This window comes from Heterodontus francisci, chromosome 1 (genome assembly GCF_036365525.1).
Source record: "Heterodontus francisci isolate sHetFra1 chromosome 1, sHetFra1.hap1, whole genome shotgun sequence".
Classification (NCBI taxonomy): domain Eukaryota; kingdom Metazoa; phylum Chordata; class Chondrichthyes; order Heterodontiformes; family Heterodontidae; genus Heterodontus; species Heterodontus francisci.
The window spans coordinates 105,603,200-105,624,052 of NC_090371.1; the positions used below are offsets into that span (position 1 = coordinate 105,603,200).

Consider the following 20,853-nt stretch of genomic DNA (forward strand, 5'->3'; position numbering starts at 1 on the left):
GAGAGGAGATTTCATAGAGTTGTACAAGATTATGACAGGTTTAGTTAGATAAGGAAGGCAAAGAAAAGCTGTTCCCATTAGCTGAAGGTGCAAGGACTAGGGAATGCAGATTTAAGGTTTTGGGCAAGAGCGGCAAGGGGATGCGAAGAAGAGCATTTTTTTTAATGAGTGAGTTGGTAATGGCCTGAAACTCGCTGCCTGTAAGGGTGGTGTAAGTGGAGAGGATGAGTGATTTCAAAAAGAAATTGGATGGGCATTTGAGGGAAATAAATTTTCAGGGCTACGGGGATAGAGCAGGGGAGTGGGACTGATTGGATTGCTCTACAGAGAACCAGCATGGACTTGATGGGCTGAATAGCCTCCTCCTGTGCCATAATGACACTGATTCTAAATTAATGACTCTATATACAGTTAGCAATTATGATGCACAATTAGGCAACTAATGGGAGGAGAAGGATACATGAACACAAAAACAAGAAATGCTGGAATCACTCAGCAGGTCTGGCAGCATCTGTGGAAAGAGAAGCAGAGTTAACGTTTCGGGTCAGTGACCCTTCATACATGACCCTTGATACATGAACACTTTCATCTTCAACTGTGGTGGGGCTCACATTGTGAATGAAAGGGGAAAGACAGAAGCTTTTGTAAATATCTTCAGCCACCAGTGCAGAGTGTGTGATCCTCCTTGGCTGCCACCAAAGATTTTCTCCATCATAGATGGTGGTGTCCAGCCAAATCAGTGCACTCCACGTTACATTATAAACAGCTGACAGCAGTATACAGAGCAAAAAATATAGATTCTAACAACTTCCTGGCTGCAGTTCTGTACCAGAACTAGTCAAACTGTTCCACTGCAGCTTTAATAGTGACATCTACCTGACAATTAGAAAAGATGTCCTTTCCATAAAACAGAGAGCAGATCTAACTCAGCAATTACCACACTATCAGACTTCTCCCAATCATAAACAAAGCAATGGAAAGAGCCATTAACAGTTCTTTAAAGAAAACACCCTACCTACCAAAAAAAACTCTATTCAGTTTGAGTTTTACCAGAACTGTTTGGTTTATGACCGGGTCACTACTTTGATCCAGGTATGATTGCAAGAGTAGATTGTGAGAGGGGAGGAGACTTTAGCTACTCTCAACATCATTTGCTGAGTACGGCACTAAGGAGCTCCAGTAAAACTGAGGTCAGTGAATATTAAAGGCAAAACCCTCTAGCGGCTGGACTCATACTATACAGGAAGATGGTCATGGCTGTTGGCCATCATCACAGCCCCTAGACATTGTTGCAGAAATTCCATGGCCCATCTTCAACTCTTTCATCTATGACCTTCCTCTATCATTACGTCAGGGTTGGGGCTGTTTGCTGGTTGTTCAACAGTGTTGCGATCCATTTACAACTTGTCAGAAAAGGAAGCAGCCCTTGTCAGATTACAGCAGGACATGGATAACACCCATGTTTGGGCTGACAATGATGACATAATTTCACTGCGTTAACCAGCTCCAACAAGACTTAACTGAACCATCTTCCCCTCAGGTTCAGCCACACCACAATTTACCAAGTGTTGCAATATCAGCATCTTGGGGGTGATGGGGCAGTGTCACTACTGACCAGAGCTGAACTAGACCAATCATATCAACATTGTGGCTACCAGAGCATGTCTGAGGCTGCAACATTTCCCATCTCCCGAATCCTCAAAGTCCCTCCAGAGTCTATCTCTGGAGAGTGTGGAATCATGCCAGTCACTGGGATGGGTACAGCCGCAACAGCACCTGAGCTGAACACTATCCAGGACAGATCAGTCAGGCTACAGTGCTTCTGGACTCAATATGCACCCTTCTGCCATTGGCTCGCAGACTTTAAACCACGTTAAGTTTGTACCATCTACAGGATATACTGCAGCAGCACAACATACAAAGTGAAAAAGGATAGAGCAACAACGTCATTGGAAACCATCACTTCCAAGTTTCTCTCAAAGTCACACCATATCAAAATTTGGACATATTTAGTCCCTTGCTATCTGGTATTTGCTGGCTAACACCTTTGTGAGAGCACCATCTTCACAAGGAATGCAGCAGTTGAAGGCAAAAGCACATCACCACCCTTTCATGGCAACTAAGGATGAGCAAGAAATGCAGTCTTGCCAGCATTGCCCATAACCTGAGAACAAATAATATAAAATCAACATCTTCAGAAGATAAGGGAAGGAAATTGATGGGGAAAAAGAAACAAAAAGTGGTTGATAACAAATGGCCACTTGTTTCATAAATTTATTTCTCTGCTAGATACAAACTTTAAGCTTCTGAGATATAAAAAAAAAAGTGGAAAAGGTGGGATGGACAACATTTTAAAACCTTAATTGACCATTTCACAAACATTTGGGTGGTAATTACTGTGCATATATTGGGGTATATCCTATTTAGGAATCAATTGTAGAAGTTTAATATATAAAAACAATTTTGTCAACCCATGTGTCTTTTCCAGTGATTTCCTTTTTTAGAGGCTAATATGATAGGTATATTTTATATCTTACCATCAGAAAAGATGAATTTCAGATTTTTAATATCCTTTTGCTTGAAGTGTCATGTCTCAGATGAATGGGCTTGCTGGTCTGTTGAAAGCTTAATGGAACTACAGTATGCAATAAATTGCTTGCTCCTTTTTTTAAAAAAAAAATCGTGCTCTGAAAGAGAAATAGGCATGTAGTTGCCTGTTTGTGTTGCAATATGAATGATACAAGTTATATTTATATAGTGCCTTTCACAGCCTTAGGATTTCCCAAGGCATTTGTTTCACAGTTATTTGTAGGCAAGTGCAGCAGCCAACTTATGCACTGAAAGATGCCAGAAACAGCCGACATAAATGACCAGTTAGTCTGTTTTTTTTCTGGAGATGTTGGAGGATAAATGCTGGAAAGGACAGCAGGAAAGCACCCTTGCTTCTCTTCAAATAGTGCTCAGATCTTTCATACATCCGCCTAAATAAGTGGATGAGGCCTTGGTTTAATGTCTCATCCGAACAACGGTGCGACACTGAAGTGTTAGCCTAGATAATGTGCTCAAGTCCCTCTAGTGGGGCTTAAAATCATAACCTTTGTCATCAGAGGTGAGTGTGATACTGCTGGGTCAATCTGGCATTTGAAGATGTCTTTAGCTTCTCCTGTATAATTTTATTTTGTATTGTTATGGACAGGTGGTAAGTGGTGTGGGTGATTCCCACTGTTCACCTCCCAACTGCCTGCAGTGGTATTTTGTTTAAAATGTTGAACTAGCCCCTGAGTATTTTTAGGGTCAAATAAACAGACACATGGCAGGTTTTGTTGTAGGTTTAAAACAGAAGATTAATTATTTATTGAACAGTATTCATTCCCCGAAATGTTCACAACACCACTCATGCATGCATTCACTCCCACATGCACTCTCAAGAAAAGATCGATAGAAGATCAAGGGTAAGAGTTCAGGGTATGGTATTTGTTCATGGTTTACGGTGAACCTGTTGAATCTTCTAAGTTTGTCAGTCTCTTTTAAAGGTGTTGGCTTGGGTTGTTTGTAGTCTTGAATCTGATGAGATGTTTCAGATTTCAGAGTGGAGCTGGTGGCCACTTTTTAAGTTCTCTGCTGCACCAAGTTGAAGTGTAGAATTATCAGCAGGGCTGCTTCTTGTTTAGTCTGAATCTTTCCACAGCCCCTGGGTGGACTGTCTTCTGTGAGGATGCTGTGATCTCTCCCTCTGTCTCCAGAGGGTTACCTTTTAAGGTCAAAAATTAGTCAAATTAGAGTCTGTTAGTTGACCTCCCCTGGTGTGACCACACAATGGACCAGGATGTGGAATCCATGGCTACCTGTTAATGTCTGGATGAGTATCATTCTGTTATGATGTGTCTATTTCACACCTTTTTTGTCTCGGAAGAAATCCATTCAATTCAGGAATGTCTCTTGATCGTTTCAGGAGGGGTGCAGTTGACACCTTAGTCTGGAATGTCCTTTTACCTTTTGAGACAGTGAGGCAATGTTTGAATACACAGGCCAGGTCATCTGATCTTTTGGGGGTGACATCTTTTGTAGCACAGTGTCCACTGTTTTTTTTAAAGGAAAAGTCAATTTCAAAGAGTCTACATTGAATAGAGTTCATATCTTAAATGTAGGAATATGATATGTCTTTACAGGGCATGTCAGTATGGATACATAATCTACAAAAACAGTGTTAATATTCTAAACTTAATTGGTTTAGGGGGAAAAACACTTTGGAAAAATTACTGTGTAGTGGTGCTCTGCTTGTACTAAAAGGTGCTTTTTCATTATAATCATGGGGTTGGTTGCAACAAAGTGACTGAACTAACAATGCAGTTATAGGTAAATGCTGCTAGAATGTAGAGTTGGGACAAGATCTGGTGCGATAGAGAACTGAGACGCCTTGGAGTAGTCAGCCCTTTTCTACTTTGCTTTGGCGTCAGTGGCATCTGAATTACACTCAAAATTTAGCCTTCGTGTGAAACCAATACGTCTTCACTCTAATGCATATTTGTAAAATGAATGTGCATAATCTTCTTAGTGTGCTAATATGGATTGGTGGAAGTGAACTTTAAAATGAAACTTATACTTTTGCATTATCAAGCTCATCAAATGTTTGTAAACACCCCAAATCAAAAGGTGCTCCACCATTTAATATACTGTCATCTTGTAAGCTGAGCAATAATTTTGAATAGAAAGATTAACATTTCCCCCCACATAGTTGAAAGTTATTTTACTCAGCTTACTTAGATCTTGATTAACATTCTTTGCAAGGTTTTTGATAAAACTGCTAAGTTAACTTTTATCATGATTTGGCTCATTCACTGACAATTGTAGAATTTCACAGGACAGGAAGCAGTTCAGTCCATTGTGTCTGTGCCACTTCTTGAGCTATCCATTCAGCAGCTTTCATTTGTCCCTATCATTTTTAAGTTTATCTTTCTCAATTATTTTCCACAGTTTCTGACGGTCTATTCCAGATCCCAACATGTATACATGTGTAAAAAAAACTTGTAACCCTTCCCCCGTTCTTGTAATGTTAAATTAATATCCTCTAGCTACTGACTTCCAACCAGAATAAATAGTTTCTCCCTTTTATGTTGTCAAAGGCTTTCATAATACTGAACACCTCTATCAGCTCTCTTAACCTTCTCTGGCATGAACCTGATGGGCTGAATGGCCTGTGTTGTAATGATTCTATAATTCATTTCTAATGAAAAGAACTTCAGTTTCTTTCATCTCTCCTCATAACTAAGACTGCTCCTCCCTTGTACCATCTCTGTGAATCTCTTGTTTACACATTCCATTGCCTTGGCATCCTTGATGTAGGCTCTGAAGAGCAGGATTCTCATTTCTAAATGCTATTTACTCCAATGTAGATGTTTGATGAGGGATTGAAACCAACTGTGATGTTTCTCTTTGCATTGTTGTGTAGTATGCCAAGAAGCCACGTCTTGGCTTGTGTGAAGAACACCACGTGGATGAGGTTCTGAAGACTTGCAGCATCTGTGGAGCTGTACTGTAGCATGAGTCAGTGCCTTCAAGAGAAAGAGTATTAAACGTTTCAATTTGAGAAGTAGCTTGCAAAAGTTGTATGTGTCTTGAAATGCAAGGTGATTTGCTACTGCTGCAGTGTTTCTGAACTTAAGAGCATTCAGACTCTGCTCAAAGAATTGTGCAGTTTGAAACTGAGATATTCAGGTCTTTTAGTTGCATCTTTTAAATCTTTTGCTCACCTTGTCTCTAATAATTAAGATTATGGAAGAGATATTAAATAGGAATCATGAATGCATGATGAAAACTGTAGGCTAGTAACCAGTATTGAACTACATAAAGCTGGTAAATATCTTAAATTATACACATTCTACCTCACTAGGAACTAGAGGTTTATCAGTGGGAGTTGATCTCTGCTCTTCAGAGGGAAAGAATATCGATCTGTTTAATTTTTTTTTAACTAGCTTTCCATTTCTTATAATGCCTGTTCTGCTTGTTGGCAGACAAGTTCCCTTTCAGCAATTATCTTTCTGAAAATTAGAATAAAGCCAATTAGTCAAGCTTTCCCTGTAGCTGTAGCTTCACAAATGAAAAGGTCAAAAAGAAAAGCCTCAGGAGCTTTCTGGATACTGATTGAGTTATTTAATAGATACTTCCCCAGAATATCTCACTTATAATTATTTTTCTGTATTTGGTAATAAGTGTTGAAGCATGATTTCGTCTTGGATATTGGAATACAGAATAAAATGGCAAAATTTGCCTATGATAGCAAGCTTGGAGGTGTGGCAAACAGTATAAATGATACAAATTGACTGTAACAGGACATGGATAGGTTAGTAGATGGGCAGATAAGTGGCAGATGGAATTTAATACTGAAGTGTGAGGTGATGCATTTTGGTGGAAGAGATAGGGAGAGGCAATATAGACTTTAATTTTCAAAGTTTTAAAAGAGTTTTTAAAGAGTGTGCAGGGACAGGGAGCTGGGGGTTCATGTGCATAGATCTTTGAGGGGGTTGAACATATTAAGAGAGTAGTAAGCAAAGCGTATGGGATCTTGGGCTACATGAATAGAGATATTGAGTACAAAAGCAGGGAAGTTATGCTGAATCTTTATAAAGCTCTGTTTAGGCCACAACTCGAATATTGTGTTCAGTTCTGGTCACCGTACTTTAGGAAGGATGTGAGGTTCCTTGAGAGGGTGCAGAGGAAATTTATCAGAATAGTTCTAGGGGTGAGATTGGAAAAGCTGAGTTTATTCTCCTTGGAGCAAAGGAGATTGAGGGAAGATTTGACAGAGGTGTACAAGATTGACAGGTTTAGATGAGGTAGGCAAAGAAAAGCTGTTCCTATTAACTGATGGTACAAGTACTCGGGGACACAAATTGAGGGCTTTGGGCAAGAGATACAGGGAGAATATGAGGAAGAACTTTTTATGCAGCATGTGGTAATGAGCTGGAACTCACTGCCTATGAGGGTGGTGGAAGCGGAGATGATTGATTTCAAAATGAAATTGGATGGGCGCTTGAGGGCAATGAACTCGTAGGGCTTTGGGGAAAGTGCAGGGAAATGGGCCTGTTTGGACATGGACTTGATGGGCTGAATTGCCTGTGTCATGTTTACTCTGACTATGAAAGACTGAGAATGTGGGTGAATTCAAGGGAAAAAAAACAAGAAAACTAAGATATTCAAATGTCATTTTTAAAATTTCCTAAAACAATATACAACTTAAAGGAGTGAGACCGCATACTTATAATTGTTTTGTTCACTGATTAATTGGCAGTTATTAACAATTAGCAAGTTATTAAAAGGGTCCTTAAACTATTACTTACTAGATTTGATTTTCTTGGGGGTTTTAAGGGGCAATTATTGTGCAACTGCAGCACCTTCATGAAAATCATGAATGGTACGATGCCATTGTCGTGAAGCTAATGGCATGGAGTTAATCAGTTAACATTGTGGCAGTTTGCAATTCACATGGTACCTCCTATGTCTGCAAATTTCTGGACAATTTGCACATTCATAAGTGTCTGTTCACATGCTGTTTATCAGCAAAATATAGCCCTTTATTGACTGGAAAAATAGGCAGCTGAAGGACACTGTAGTAGGGTTAGATGGATCTCAAAATTCACCCAGCTGCAGAAAGAACAAAAATATTTTATGATTTGTGTCCAGATGTTAGCCTGGAATTATTTTTGTAAAATGAGGACAGATTTCACACTTTACATCTGGTAGTTGTTGATAGCACTGTGTGCGGGCCTGTTGTAGTCTGTACAATATCTGTCTGATGACTCAACATCAGCTTACATTTATGTAGAGAAATCTTTGACTTACTAAAAATTTGCAAGGAAAGATAAATATTTACCTTTCTGTTGACTGGTAACCTGTTATGGATAATATCGCCTTCCCAACACCTTACCAGGAGGGAGGAAGATCACTTCACCAACAGGAGGTAGGACAGTTCCTGTGAGGGCTCTGGTCACACGACCTAGAAACCACCCTTTTTTAGCCTGTCTGGTTTTCAAACAGTTTCGGTTAGAGAACAGCTCGTACAAAAAAACAACTGCCTTGAAGCTGCATCTCACTATCTCCGCGGCCTGCCTACAAGAAGAAGGAAAGAAGCCACAGTCTGGAAGGCAGTAAGAAAATCTCTCTGCCAGTTTCTCTCTTGTCGAAAAGGGTGAAATCTGAAACTAAGCTGCCTCAGCTTATCTCCGAAAGTTTGAGAAGAGATTTCCTAGGACTCCTATGCCACTTGGCATTTTTAGTTAGTAATTCCAGCTTTGGACTTTATCTTAGTTAACAAACGGACTCTAGTTTCAACTGGAACCCCCGTCAGTTTGTAATTAAGCTATTTTTTACTTGATAAATGTTCTTTCTCTTTTGATGCCTTTACCTTTCCTTGTATGTTTGCGAGCATACGTTGTGAAGTTAATCCCCACCTGAGTTTGAGTATGTTAATAAACCCTACTTGGTTTCAACTTTAGCAGTGTTGCTGCGGCTCTTTAAAAGTCAGGGTTTGCAAACTGAGGGAGTGGAGAAATACCCCATCAGGATTTTCCTTTTCGTAAAAAAAAAAGGGAAAAATTTAAATCACAATCTGTTTACGGACGGGTTGTTGAAAATATAGAGAAATTTGTTTTCAAAATTAACTACCTGTTCATAACACTTACATGTGAGTAAGAACTTAGTAAGAGGATGTTGAAATATTGTCAAGATCCCGATGTAGGCAAATGTTCTGTCTGCAGCAAACAGTTGAGATATTCTAATGCGTGCATCCGGTGACTGGTGTTCCAGAAGCCAAATAGCATCATGCTCCAGGTTGCATTATCATGTGTTGTAATCTGTCCCATCTGCTCATTATTTGGGTCATTTTTATTTACATATCAGCAATGGCCCTTTTGTACTTAATTTGAATTTAGTCAGCCACTCCATCTGTCAATTATCACTTTTTATGTCTGGAATACACACAAATTTTAAACTATCATGGAATGTTCTATGAAATAGTAATCATATTTATGAAATATTATGTTTACTGCACTGTAAATGATAAACATTATAAGAAATTGGAAAATGTAGCACCTTTATTTTAAAAGGTTGGTAAACTGACTCAGACAACTGCAGATTATTAGCTGAGCATCAAACAAGGAAGGAAATAATGGAATCTATTTTAAAGAGGACGCAGGAACGAATACATACATAGTAACATAATAAAAGGCATGGATTACGAAGATTACCTTGCCTGGAAAACTTAGTTTCTGTCTTTGAGGATATTGGTTGATCGTGGTACTCCATAAGATATAGTTTAGACTTCCAGAAAGCATTTGATAAAGTTTGACATGGAAAGACTTCAGTTTATACTTCACAATAAAAGCCACAGTAATCTAGAACTGACCATGACATTGATTAAGGAATTGGTTCAAAGGAAAATAGAGTATTCCTGTGAGCTGTAATAGTCATTTATGGCCATTTGGCCCTTCGAGTCCATGCTGGCTCTCTGCAGAGCAATCCAGAAAGTCCCACCCCCCCCACTCAATCCCCTACCCCTGCAAGTTTATTTCCTCCAAGTGCCCATGCAATTTTCATTTGAAATCATTGACTCTCTCCGCTTCCACCACCCTTGTGAGCAGCAAGTTCCAAGTTATTACCACTCGCTGCGTAGAAAAGTTCTTACTCACATTCTGCCTGCGTCTCTTGCCCAGACTCTTCATTCTGTGTTCCCTAGCCCTTATACCATCAGTTAATTAGAAGTTTTCCCTAGTCTAACTTATTTAATGCCAATCTTAGGATTGGGAGGGTGTGGGAAGAGAGAGATATTGAGTGGCATCCTGTTAGGGTCAGTATTTGATGACCTGTTATTTCCAATGCCAGTGATGTTAAAATCAGATGTAAGGTACTGAAATTTGTGGATGACCAATAACAGAGATGCGATGCAACAAAAGATTTGTAATTATGCAATTGGGTAGACCTATAGGCAATGACTTTCCAACATAAAGTCAGAGGTAGAGATATTCCCTGATTGCAGTGTGTTCAGTACCACTCACAACTTCTCAGATACTGAAGCAGTCCATGCTTGAGTGCAGAAAGAATGGGGCATCTTTCGGGCTTGGACAGATAAGTGGCAAGTAACATCGGTGCCACACAAGTGCCAGGCACTGACCATCTCCAACAAGAGAGCATCTAACCATCTCCCGTAACGTTCAGTGACATTACCATTGCTGAGTCCCTGAGCATCAACATCATGGGGCTACCATTGACCAAAAACTGAACTGTACCAGCCATATAAATACTGTGGCTGTAAGAGCAGGTCATAGATTGGGAATTCTCCAGTGAGTAACTCACTTGCTGATGCCCAAAGCATGTCCACCATCTACAAGGTACAAATCAAGAGTGATGGAATACTCTTCACTTGCCTGGATGAGTGTAGCTCCAACAACACTCAAGAAGCTCGACACCATCCAGCACAAAGCAGCTGTTTCATTGACACCCCATCCACCAACTTAAACTTTCACCCGCCATTGGCACACAGTGGCTGCAGTGTGTACCATATAGAAGATAGACTGCAGCAACCCGCCGAGGCTCCTTCAACAGCACCTCCTAAACCCGCAATCTCTACCACCTAGAAGGACAAGGGCAGCAGTTGCTTGGAAACACCCACCACCTGCACGTTCTCCTCCAAGCCACACACCAACTTGACTTGGAACTACATCGCCATTCCTTCATTGTCGCTTGGTCAAAAACCTCCCCAGTTGCACTGTGGGCAGATCTGCACTACATGGATGCAGCGGGTCAATAAGTGACTCACCACCACTGTTTCGAAAATTAAGGATGGAAGACTTTTTTTTTGAAAAAAGCAAATTTCACATGGATAAATGTAAAATATATATATGGGTTGAAAAAAATGTGGGTCATATACATTGAATAAAATTGCTTCTGACAGGGAGATTTGGAAAGAAATATAAATTACAGTAGGCATGTTATTAAATGTCGCAGTGATTTTTGTAGGGCAATAAAGCTAATCAAATGTATACTAAATCGCTGATCAGACCATGCATACAATATTGTGTTCCATTTTGGTTGTCATTTCACAAAAGATCTAGTTCTATTTGAAAGGCTACAGAAAAGAGCACCAACACTGACCAAAAGTAAGGAAAGCAGAAGCTTTAAAGTCTAGAAAGTAGGAGAGGCATCACTGAGTTAAATGAAATATCAAATTTTGTATGTGTTATACCCAGATTAATGCCTCAAAATATGTGTCGAATAGCCAGAGATCATAAACTGGATCATGAAAAATAAAGTTAGAACATAAAATCCTCTTTATTAAAAATGTGAAACATGTTTGGAATCTACCAAGAAAGCTAATTGAGATGAAAACCTTTCAGAATACAGCTAGATGCCCTGAATGGAGAATTAAGTTTAGCAAGGTCTGAGCCTTTTAAATGTTTTCAGAGGATCTGTGTACTGTGGGCACAGCTCCATTTATTACTCATCTCTAGTTTTCTGGATTGCAGTTGTTTTTGTAACTGAGTAGCTTGCTAGGGTACTTCAGAGGGCATTAGGAGTCAATCATATGTGGGTAGAGTTGCATTCAGGTAAGGGTAGCAGGTTCTCATCCCTGAAGGACATTGTGAACAAGTTTGAAATTTTACAAGAATTCATGTTTTATAGTAATTTTTTTGCCCACACGTTGAATCCATGTTTCTCATTGTTATCTTTTCTCTTCATGTTTGACACGTGGGAAAAGATAATCTGTTTGCGAGATTAACGATCATTGTTTTGTAGACTGTTGATGCTTGAATTACTATTGAAACTGGTTAGTTATCCAGTCTTCATTTGCTGCTCGCTAAAGCAAATACTCCAGTGTCCGTAAAGACATTGTAGAGGAAGATGTGGGTTCGCGGCTAAAGCTATGAATTACTAATGAGTTGTATTATAGAATTTCTGGAATAAGAATGTAAGAAGAATAAAGAAAGCGGAAAGGCATTTCAGTCGACCAAAGCCCCATCTCTGCAGTATTCCAACTGCAGTATCCAATTGTGTTTTGAAAATCTCTACACTCTAGTACCCTGTCTAGCAATTTATTATCCTTTGTATCAAGAACTCCTTTGTGACCTAAATTTACTTTATACTGATTTACACTTGTACCCTTTATGAGAGACTTAACTTTGCTGTTTGTAAGGTTTCAGTAATTGATAACTAGATTGTCAGTTTTGTGTATTGTCTGGAGAATTCAGATTGAGAAGTCAAGGAACAGGACAGCAAACCACATTGTGAGGAGGGGGGCATCTCAATTAGGATTCTGCTCCAGGGTTGTCTCCTAACCAAAATCTGTTGCTTCTTCTTTAGTCTGTTTGAGGCACATTTATTGGTTTGATACTGTTAATCTAGCAGTCTGATGGTGATTTTTGATGTTTGATACATTCTGCTTCATGGCTGTGACTGTTCAGATTAGGGATCTTGCTTTTTAGTGAAAGGAGACTGGATAAAAATAAAAGCAGCAGGAAAGAAATAAAGAAAATTGAAGAATTGGAAGAGCAACTCTTGGTACGTGAACTGGGAAGCTGTATGGGCATACATGCTAAATGTCAAATTAGTTCTTGCATGCACCTCAGCAATTGTAAACTGCAACAAATACATTATGATCTATGTACAACAAAATTTAGCGATCATCTTCCTTAGGTTATTCTATTAGCCTCTGACTATGGGTATAAAGTATAAACTAAAACATTTTATTTTTATTACAGTTGGCATCAGGAATCTACAGCTTTGCCTGTTCCCTGTGGAATCATCATACTGACAGTTTTTTACAGCAGATTTATACAGGGGAGACAGCTGCCATCAATTCTCTGGAAAGAACTTTGCTTTCATTGAAAGGTATTCTTTGTTGTAAACAACCTTCAGGTAACTTTTTGGCTATATATAGCTGCTACAAAATTTCAGTTTTATTTCAATCAATTTGTTTCATTTTAAGGCTATATAGAGAGACTAGTTTCTTTTGGAGTATCTAAGCTGATCATCATGAACTTTAGACTGATCAATAGATGTATGAACTGTTTTAGGATTCCACAATAGTGAAGATAGATGCAGTGTAAGGTTTGTGAAAATTCTTTTTTAAAGGAATTTACCAGAATAGTTCACCACAAAGAATATTTGTCTGATTAACTATATCAGTACAGAATTTATAAAAAGATTTAATATAGCCAACCAACTGTCAGCTGTCATGAATTTCCAAGAATGTACATGGAAACTTTACATTTTATTTAGCATTAATTATTGCCACACTGGCTATGCAAGAAAGCAGGAAACATTTATTGTTGTAAAAGATTAATTTGAATTAGGATTTCAGCTTCAAGCAAAAAGAAAGGAAAATGCTGAAAATACTCATCAGACCAGGCAGCATATGTCGAGAGCGAAACAGAGTCAATGTTCCAAAACTCTCTTTCTTTCTGTCTCCACAGATGCTGCCCTGTCTGATGAGTATTTCCAGCATTTTCTGTTTTTATTTCGGATCTCCAGCATTCTCACATTTTGCTTTTGTTTCAGCTTCAGGTTGTCTGATTTGGTTCAATAGCAGTATGCACACCTCTGAGACTTGAAAACATAATGTAGATTGGCACGTGAGTGCAGTATTGAAAGGGTGCTGCACTCCATTCTTAGTTTCCAGTACAGATTTATGGGTGATGATTGTAGTTAAAAAGTAGGAAATTCTGCTCAGCATGTGCAGCTTTTGAATGACACCTCCCCCCCCCCCCCCCACCCCCCCAATTGTCCTGGAGGATTGATGCTAGTATTGAAGTGCCTATTGAAAGCCAAAACTTTTCCTCTGAGCTCCTGTAATGTCACCTGAGTTTCCCAAGAACCCATTTTTGGTATGCTCACCTTCCTCATCTTTATACTGCCCTTATATGATGACATCAACAGACATGTAGTCAACTTCCATGTTAATTGTGGCACCTAACTCTACCGTTGCAGTACTTGCCCCAATCCCATGACCAAATCTGCGCAGCCAGACTTGAGTTGTTGGCCATTGGATGAATGGAGAATTTCTTCCAGTGTTTTTGGCCATGTTGAAAGCTCTGAGCTTTTGTCATTGACTTCATAGAGTCATAATGGCACAGAACGAGGCTATTTGGGCCATCAAGTCTTTGCAGAGCAATCCAATCAGTCCCATTCCCTGGTTCTGTCCCCATAGCAAGTGCTCATCCAATTTCCTTTTTGAAATCATTCATCGTCGCTGCTTCTACCTTGTAGGCAGCAAGTTCCATATCATTTCTGCTCACTCTGTAAAAAGTTCTTCCTCACATCCCCCGCATATCTTGTCTAATACCTTAAATCTGTGCCCCTTCAAGAGAACCATTAGCTAATGGGAATAACTTTTTTTTTCTCTACTCTATCCAAACCTGCCAAAATCTTGAACAACTTTATCAAATCTCCCCTCAATTTCCTTTGCTCCAAGGAGAACAACCCTCTGCTTCTCCAACCTAACTTTGTAGCTAAAATTCCCATCCCTGGAACCATTTTGGTAAATTCTGTGTGCCCTCTTAAGCACCCTTGCATCCTTCCTAAAGCGTGGTTTACAGAACTGGACGCAATACTCTAGTTGGGAGGTGGTGGCGTATGATAATGTCACTGAGCAAGTAATTGAGGCCTGGGCTAATGCCCTGAGGATATGGGTTCAGATCCCACTATGGTAGCTGGTGGAATTTAAATTCAATTAATTAATAAATTCAACTCATTCATAAAAATCTGGAATTGAAAGCCTATCTCAGTAATGGTGCCATGAAACTGTCATCAATTGTCATAAAAACTCATCTGGTTCACTAATGGCCTTTTGGGGAAAAAAATGTGCCATCCTTACCTGGTCTGGCCTACATTGTCTAGCAATATAGTTCACTCTTAACTGCCCTCTTAAATGGCCTAGCAAGCTACATGGGCAACAAATGCTGGCCTCGCCAGCGATGCCCATATCACATGTAAGCATTAAAAAAAAAATGTTGTGGCTTCACCGGAGTTTTCTAAAGGTTCAGCATAACTACCCTGCTTTTGTATTCAATACCTCTATGTACGAAGCCCAAGATCCCATATACTTTTCTGACCACTCTCTCAATATAGACTGCCAACTTTACAAAGCGATGCACATGCACCCCTAGGTCCCTCTGTCCCTGCACACTCTTTAGAACTATGCCATTATCTCTATAATGACCTTTCCCCATCCCTTCTGCCAAAATGCATCACCTCACACTTCTGCCTATTCTATGTCCTGTTGCGTTCGTTTTGTATCATCCCTGTTTGCCAATCGTCCAAGTTTGGTTTCATAGGCACATTTTGAAATTTTGCTCAGTATTCCGATATCCAATTAATTTTTGTATATCTTAAAAAAAAAAAGCAGTGGTCCTAGCACTGACCATTGGGGAACACTGCTGTTTACCATCCTCCAGTCTGAAAAACAACCATTTACCACGACTCGCTGTTTTCTATCCTTAAGCCAGTTATTTTGTCCAAGCTGACACTGACCCTGACCCTCCTATTCCATAAGTCTCAATTTTGTTAACCAGCCTTTTATGTAGTACTTTGTCAAAGGCTTTCTTAAAAATCCATATAGACAATGTCCATTGCTTTCCCTTCATCAATCTTTTCTGTTAGTCAAACAAAACACAATTACTTAGAGAGAAATACAGCACTGAAACAGGCCCTTCGGCCCACCGAGTCTGTGCCAACCAACAACCACCCATTTATACTAATCCTACATTAATGCCATATTCCCTACCACATCCCCACCATTCTCCTACCACCTACATACGCTAGGGACAATTTACAATGGCCAATTTACCGATCAACCTGCAAGTCTTTGGCTGTGGGAGGAAACCGGAGCACCCGGCAGAAACCCACGCGGTCACAGGGAGAACTTGCAAACTCCGTACAGGCAGTACCCAGAATCGAACCCGGGTCGCTGGAGCTGTGAGGCTGCGGTGCTAACCACTGCGCCGCCCCTAAAATTAGCTTAGTGAAGCACGATCTGCCTTTTACAAATCTGTGCTGGCTCTCCCTAATTAACTCAAACCTCTCCAATTACCTGTTGACTTTTTTTCCTTGATTATTGTTTCTGAAACTCTACCCATCACAGATGTTAAACTGACTGGCCTGTAGTTGCTAGGAATGTCCATACATACTTTCTTGAATAAGGGTGTCACATTTGCCACTCTCCAATCCTCTGGCACCTCCCCCATATCTAGGGAAGATTATGGCAAGTCCTTCCACAATATCCACTCCCATTTCCTTTAGCAATCTGGGATGCAAACCATTGGATCAGGTGACTTATCCACTGTAAGCATAGCCAGCTTTTCCAGTATATCCTGCCTATCAATTTTCACCTCATTCATTACCTCTGCTATCTCCGCTTCTACTGATATTTTTGTCAGCATCCTCTTCCTTAGTCAACATTGATTCAAAATATTCACGAAGTATTCTAGTCTGTGCCTCTAAGTATATATAATCCTCTTTGTCCCTAATAGGCCTCACCCCATCTCTTAGTACCCTCTTACTATTGACATGCTAGTAGATCACCTTTGGGTTCCCTTTTATGTTACCTGCCATTCAATTGTCATATTTTCTCTTCACTAGTCTTATTTTCCTCTTTCCTTCCCCCTTACTGTACTTGGCCTGGTTCTTGCTTGGAGTTCACCTGATGTGCATCGTTCGCCTTTTTTTTTGTTTCATCATATTCTCTATCTCCCTCATCATCCAAGGAGCCCTGGCTTTGGTTTCGCCCTTGTTGGGATGTACCTAGTCTGTACCTGAAACATCATCTTAAAGATCACCCATTGCTCCATTACAGTTTTTCCTGTCAATCTTTGGTTCCATTTTATTACAATTCCTGCTGCTTCTGAGTTTCTCCCTTGTTACCTTTAAAAGCATTTATTTGGCCAAACTTTTTGGTCACCTCTGCTAACCCTCCTGCAGAAGTTTAGCTTCCACACTTCCTTTCACCTGTGGAGAATCTTGGGGCATTTCTTCTACATTCAATGTTCTTTATAATAGGTTATTGTAGTAAAGGTAGCGACTATCATGATCGGTCTAATTAAAAAGCTGTTAACTAGTATCTACCCTTTAGTCGTTGTCCCTCTGTTCAACATCTTTCAATCTTTAAAGGTCTTGCAGTCAGTATACATTAGGCTTGTTGAACCTTGGCCTGGGTGCTCAGTGTCTACTTGCCATAGAAAAGTTCTGTGTCAGAGAAATGAATCTTTTGGGATGTCGTTTTCATACCGCTTATGAATTAAAATAGCTAGAGTGTATTTCAAGAACTAAATTTACAGTAACAATTGAGAAGCAAGTAGCAAGGAAAAAATATAAACTAGATGTAGCTAAAGCCACTAAATAAAACCGAATAAAGGTATTGGATAAGTTTCATCTGTCTTGCTAAGGGGGTGGAGGAACCAGTGTTTCTACTGGAGCAGAGGGAGCCATTTACGAGGTACTTTGATACTGCCCACTGACATTGTGACCATAGTTGGTTTGTCAGCCAGGCAGAAGCTTTGGTGAATTATCACTGCTCAGGTACCAGTTATCAGAGATTTGAGCCACTCTGGGTGCTGCAAGCCCAATGACCGCTTCAGCAAGAATTACAAATCTACCATGGGGTGGTGGTGGTGAGGGCGGGGGGGGAAATCCCTCAATTACTTATTTCTTTTTGGGATGGAAGAATAAACAAAAGTCCTTGAATGAATAGAAAATATCCTTTGGGAGATGGAGCAAAAAACAAAAATGCAAGAACTAGGAATGAGAGGTTTTTGTGAGGAAGAGCAAAGCAACTTAAATTTTAAGCAAGTTTTATTTGCTAGGCAAATATTACAGATATATCTGGTCTCTATCTTTGAGTATTGGAAAGTTGTATTTTTTTTAATCTCATGAGTCATGGCATATTGTTTCAGGAAATTTGTTGTATTGATGCATGAAGCATCACAATGCTGAAGGATATTGAGAAATCTACAAAGGTGGAGCCTCTGTTTGTCCAACACTTAATGTATTCATTCATCCCATAGAGTACACTGCAATTCCAGAGAGATTAGTTGCAGTTTGGCAACACCATGAAGGAGTCTCCAACTTTAAGTGGGTATTGCTGAAGTGTAACCAGCGAGAACCGCATGTACCAGCACAGACCTTCGTAAACATGAGGTCATCCAAAACTTAGTTGCTTGTATCCTAACTCTAACCAGGTTCCATTCACCTGTCACCCCTAATTTGTTTACCTACACTGACTCCAGGTTAAGCAATGCCTGTTCTCATCCTTGTTTTCAAATCCCTCCATGGCCTCGTCCTTCCTTATCTGTGTAACCTCCTCCAGCCTGATGATCCTTAGAGGTACCTGCATTCCTCCAGTTCTGGCCTCTTGATCATCCCCGATTTTAATCGCTCCATCATTGGCAGCCGTGCCTTCATCTGCTGAGGCCCTAAGCCCTGGAATTTCCTCCCTCAACCTTTCCGCTGCTCCAACTCTCCTCCTTAAAGATCCTTCTTAAAACTTATCTCTTTGACCAAACTTTTGGTCATCTGCCCTAATCATTATATGTCTCGGTGTCAAATTTTGTTGGTGCTCCTGTGAAGCTCCTTGGGACATTTTACTATATTAAAGGTGAGATATAAATACGTTGTTGTAAATTGCTTGTCCAGCCGGGTCTATCTTACCTGTTAAGGCATGAACTTACACAGTTATTAACAACTAAATGTGTAAGATCCCAGTGACCAGTTATCTTCCCCAAGTTTCACTAATTAAATTGTTACGGCCAAGTGAGGAGGGAGGGGTGGGGGGGGCGGTGTCACATTCACCCCACTTGCCCTTCCTCTTACTTAACTGCAACAGGGCTTATTCCTTTTTAAGCAGTGGTTGTGCTTACCACCTCTGAGTGTTTTACCTTTTACTTTTACTGTGATCATGAAAGAACCAATTGGACATGTTTTCTTGAGTTTAAACAAGAGGTAAGTTTATTATACATAACAATCTCTGATTTAAAATGATAAAAAATACGCTACGCATTCACGCACAAATTCACGCAAGAATCACACACGCTCAAATAGATTACAGAGGGAAAAATAGATTTGGTGGTTGGATTAAAGTCCAGAATAAATAAAAGTTAAATACACAGTCTGAGTCTGGATGATTCGCTGGTATTCCGGCTGGATTTGTATTGTTGAAGTCTTGGTCAAAGCGCACTTTGTGGTTAGCCGGCTTTGCTCAGGGTTTTCTGAGAGGCTCTCTTCCCTGGTCTCTGTCTGTAGGCTTGGAGGGTCCACAGCCACAGATGGTTTTCAACTTGGTGTTTTCTGGAGAGAGAAAGGGAAGCACGCAGCCTTCTGCTGCACACACGGAGTTATTGCCAGTCTCTTTGTCCAAGGGAAATAAAATCACCTTACCCTGAGTTGGACAGATGGTCACATGGTTCTCTCAATCCCTTTTGTTTTTCATGAAGTCCAAAGTCTAAAACCCAAAAATCTTTCTCGGGCAGCGTTGTCAGTGTTTACCCCCGGAGGGACATCACTTCTGCATACCTCCAGATAGCTTTGAATGTCCCGCTAACGAGGATGATCTGCATAATCTACTCATTTAGCCAGAGCATTGTTCTGGCTGGGCTTTTTGTTTGACTTTTTGCCTCCAGTTTGATCTCCTGGTATTTCAGATGTAAATTGCGGTGGCCATCTTTTCTGCCAGTTTTTCAAAAGTGAACTTTAGGATTTTTTCCATTAAAAGTCAAATGTAAGTTTCCAACCGATTGAATTAATATTTCTCATTTGGCTATCATGTTTTCCTGACCAAATCATTTAATCAACAACTGTCCCCCAGTGAACCAAAGCCCTTCTTAGCTTGAGTATCAGATTGCCAAGTCTCCTATGAAGCAGGGTGACCCAGTTCCAATCTTCTGTCTGCAGGCTTGTCATCTTGCAGGTATCTTGATTGCAAAATTATTTGTAGTCTATCTGAGACGGTTATGTTGTCAAATGGGGCTAACGTTTCTCTAGTATCGATTTATATGACCCTGGGGATGTGCATCTCACGGGCGGCACAGTGGCGCAGTGGTTAGCACTGCAGCCTCACAGCTCCAGCGACCCGGGTTCAATTCTGGGTACTGCCTGTGTGGAGTATGCAAGTTCTCCCTGTGTCTGCGTGGGTTTTCTCCGGGTGCTCCGGTTTCCTCCCACAGCCAAAAGACTTGCAGGTTGGTAGGTAAATTGGCCATTATAAATTGCCCCTAGTATAAGTAGGTGGTAGGGAAATATAGGGACAGGTGGGGATGTGGTAGGAATATGGGATTAGTGTAGGATTAGTATAAATGGGTGGTTGATGGTCGGCACAGACTTGGTGGGCCGAAGGGCCTGTTTCAGTGCTGCATCTCTAAAACTAAAACTAAACTAAATATGTGGTTATTGGTGAAACTTGGGGTTTGCAAATTTCCATTTTTGCTAAAGGCAAGTTTTCCTATATGTACAATCTTTAACCCCTCAACTGCTGTTTTTGTACCACATGTTTTTAACCATTCAGATTCCAGTACCTTGATCATTTTTCTCCCTATAGTGGTAGTGGGCAATAAATTGATTTTTAGCCTCTGTGACATGTCTCATTTCTGCTGGGCCCTTGTTCTTGCTGAATTCTGAATTGAAATTTTTGGTGTTGATTATCTTTGGGTTTGGGCCCTGATCATTGGATTCTTCAGTGGGTAGATCCACCCTGCCCTCCATTTTAGTGTTTTGGTGAGTCGCAAAAGTGCTGTTTACTTCATGGCATTTTTTGTTCCCTTTTTCCTTTACTGTGGGTAGGGTCTCTATGCTAATCTGTTCTGTGCCCTCTGGGACCTT

The 20,853-nt window shown here is 40.2% G+C and overlaps 1 protein-coding gene across 4 annotated transcripts in view; it reads left to right on the forward strand.

The window, feature by feature from the left end:
* Positions 1–20,853, forward strand: part of ipo11 (importin 11) — an 837,351-nt gene that overhangs the window by 123,042 nt on the left and 693,456 nt on the right. For all 4 annotated transcript variants that reach the window (XM_068034109.1, XM_068034083.1, XM_068034101.1 and 1 more), the window contains exon 6: positions 12,750–12,879. In XM_068034109.1, the coding sequence (XP_067890210.1) occupies positions 12,750–12,879 (130 nt within the window). The remainder of the gene's footprint in view (positions 1–12,749; positions 12,880–20,853) is intronic.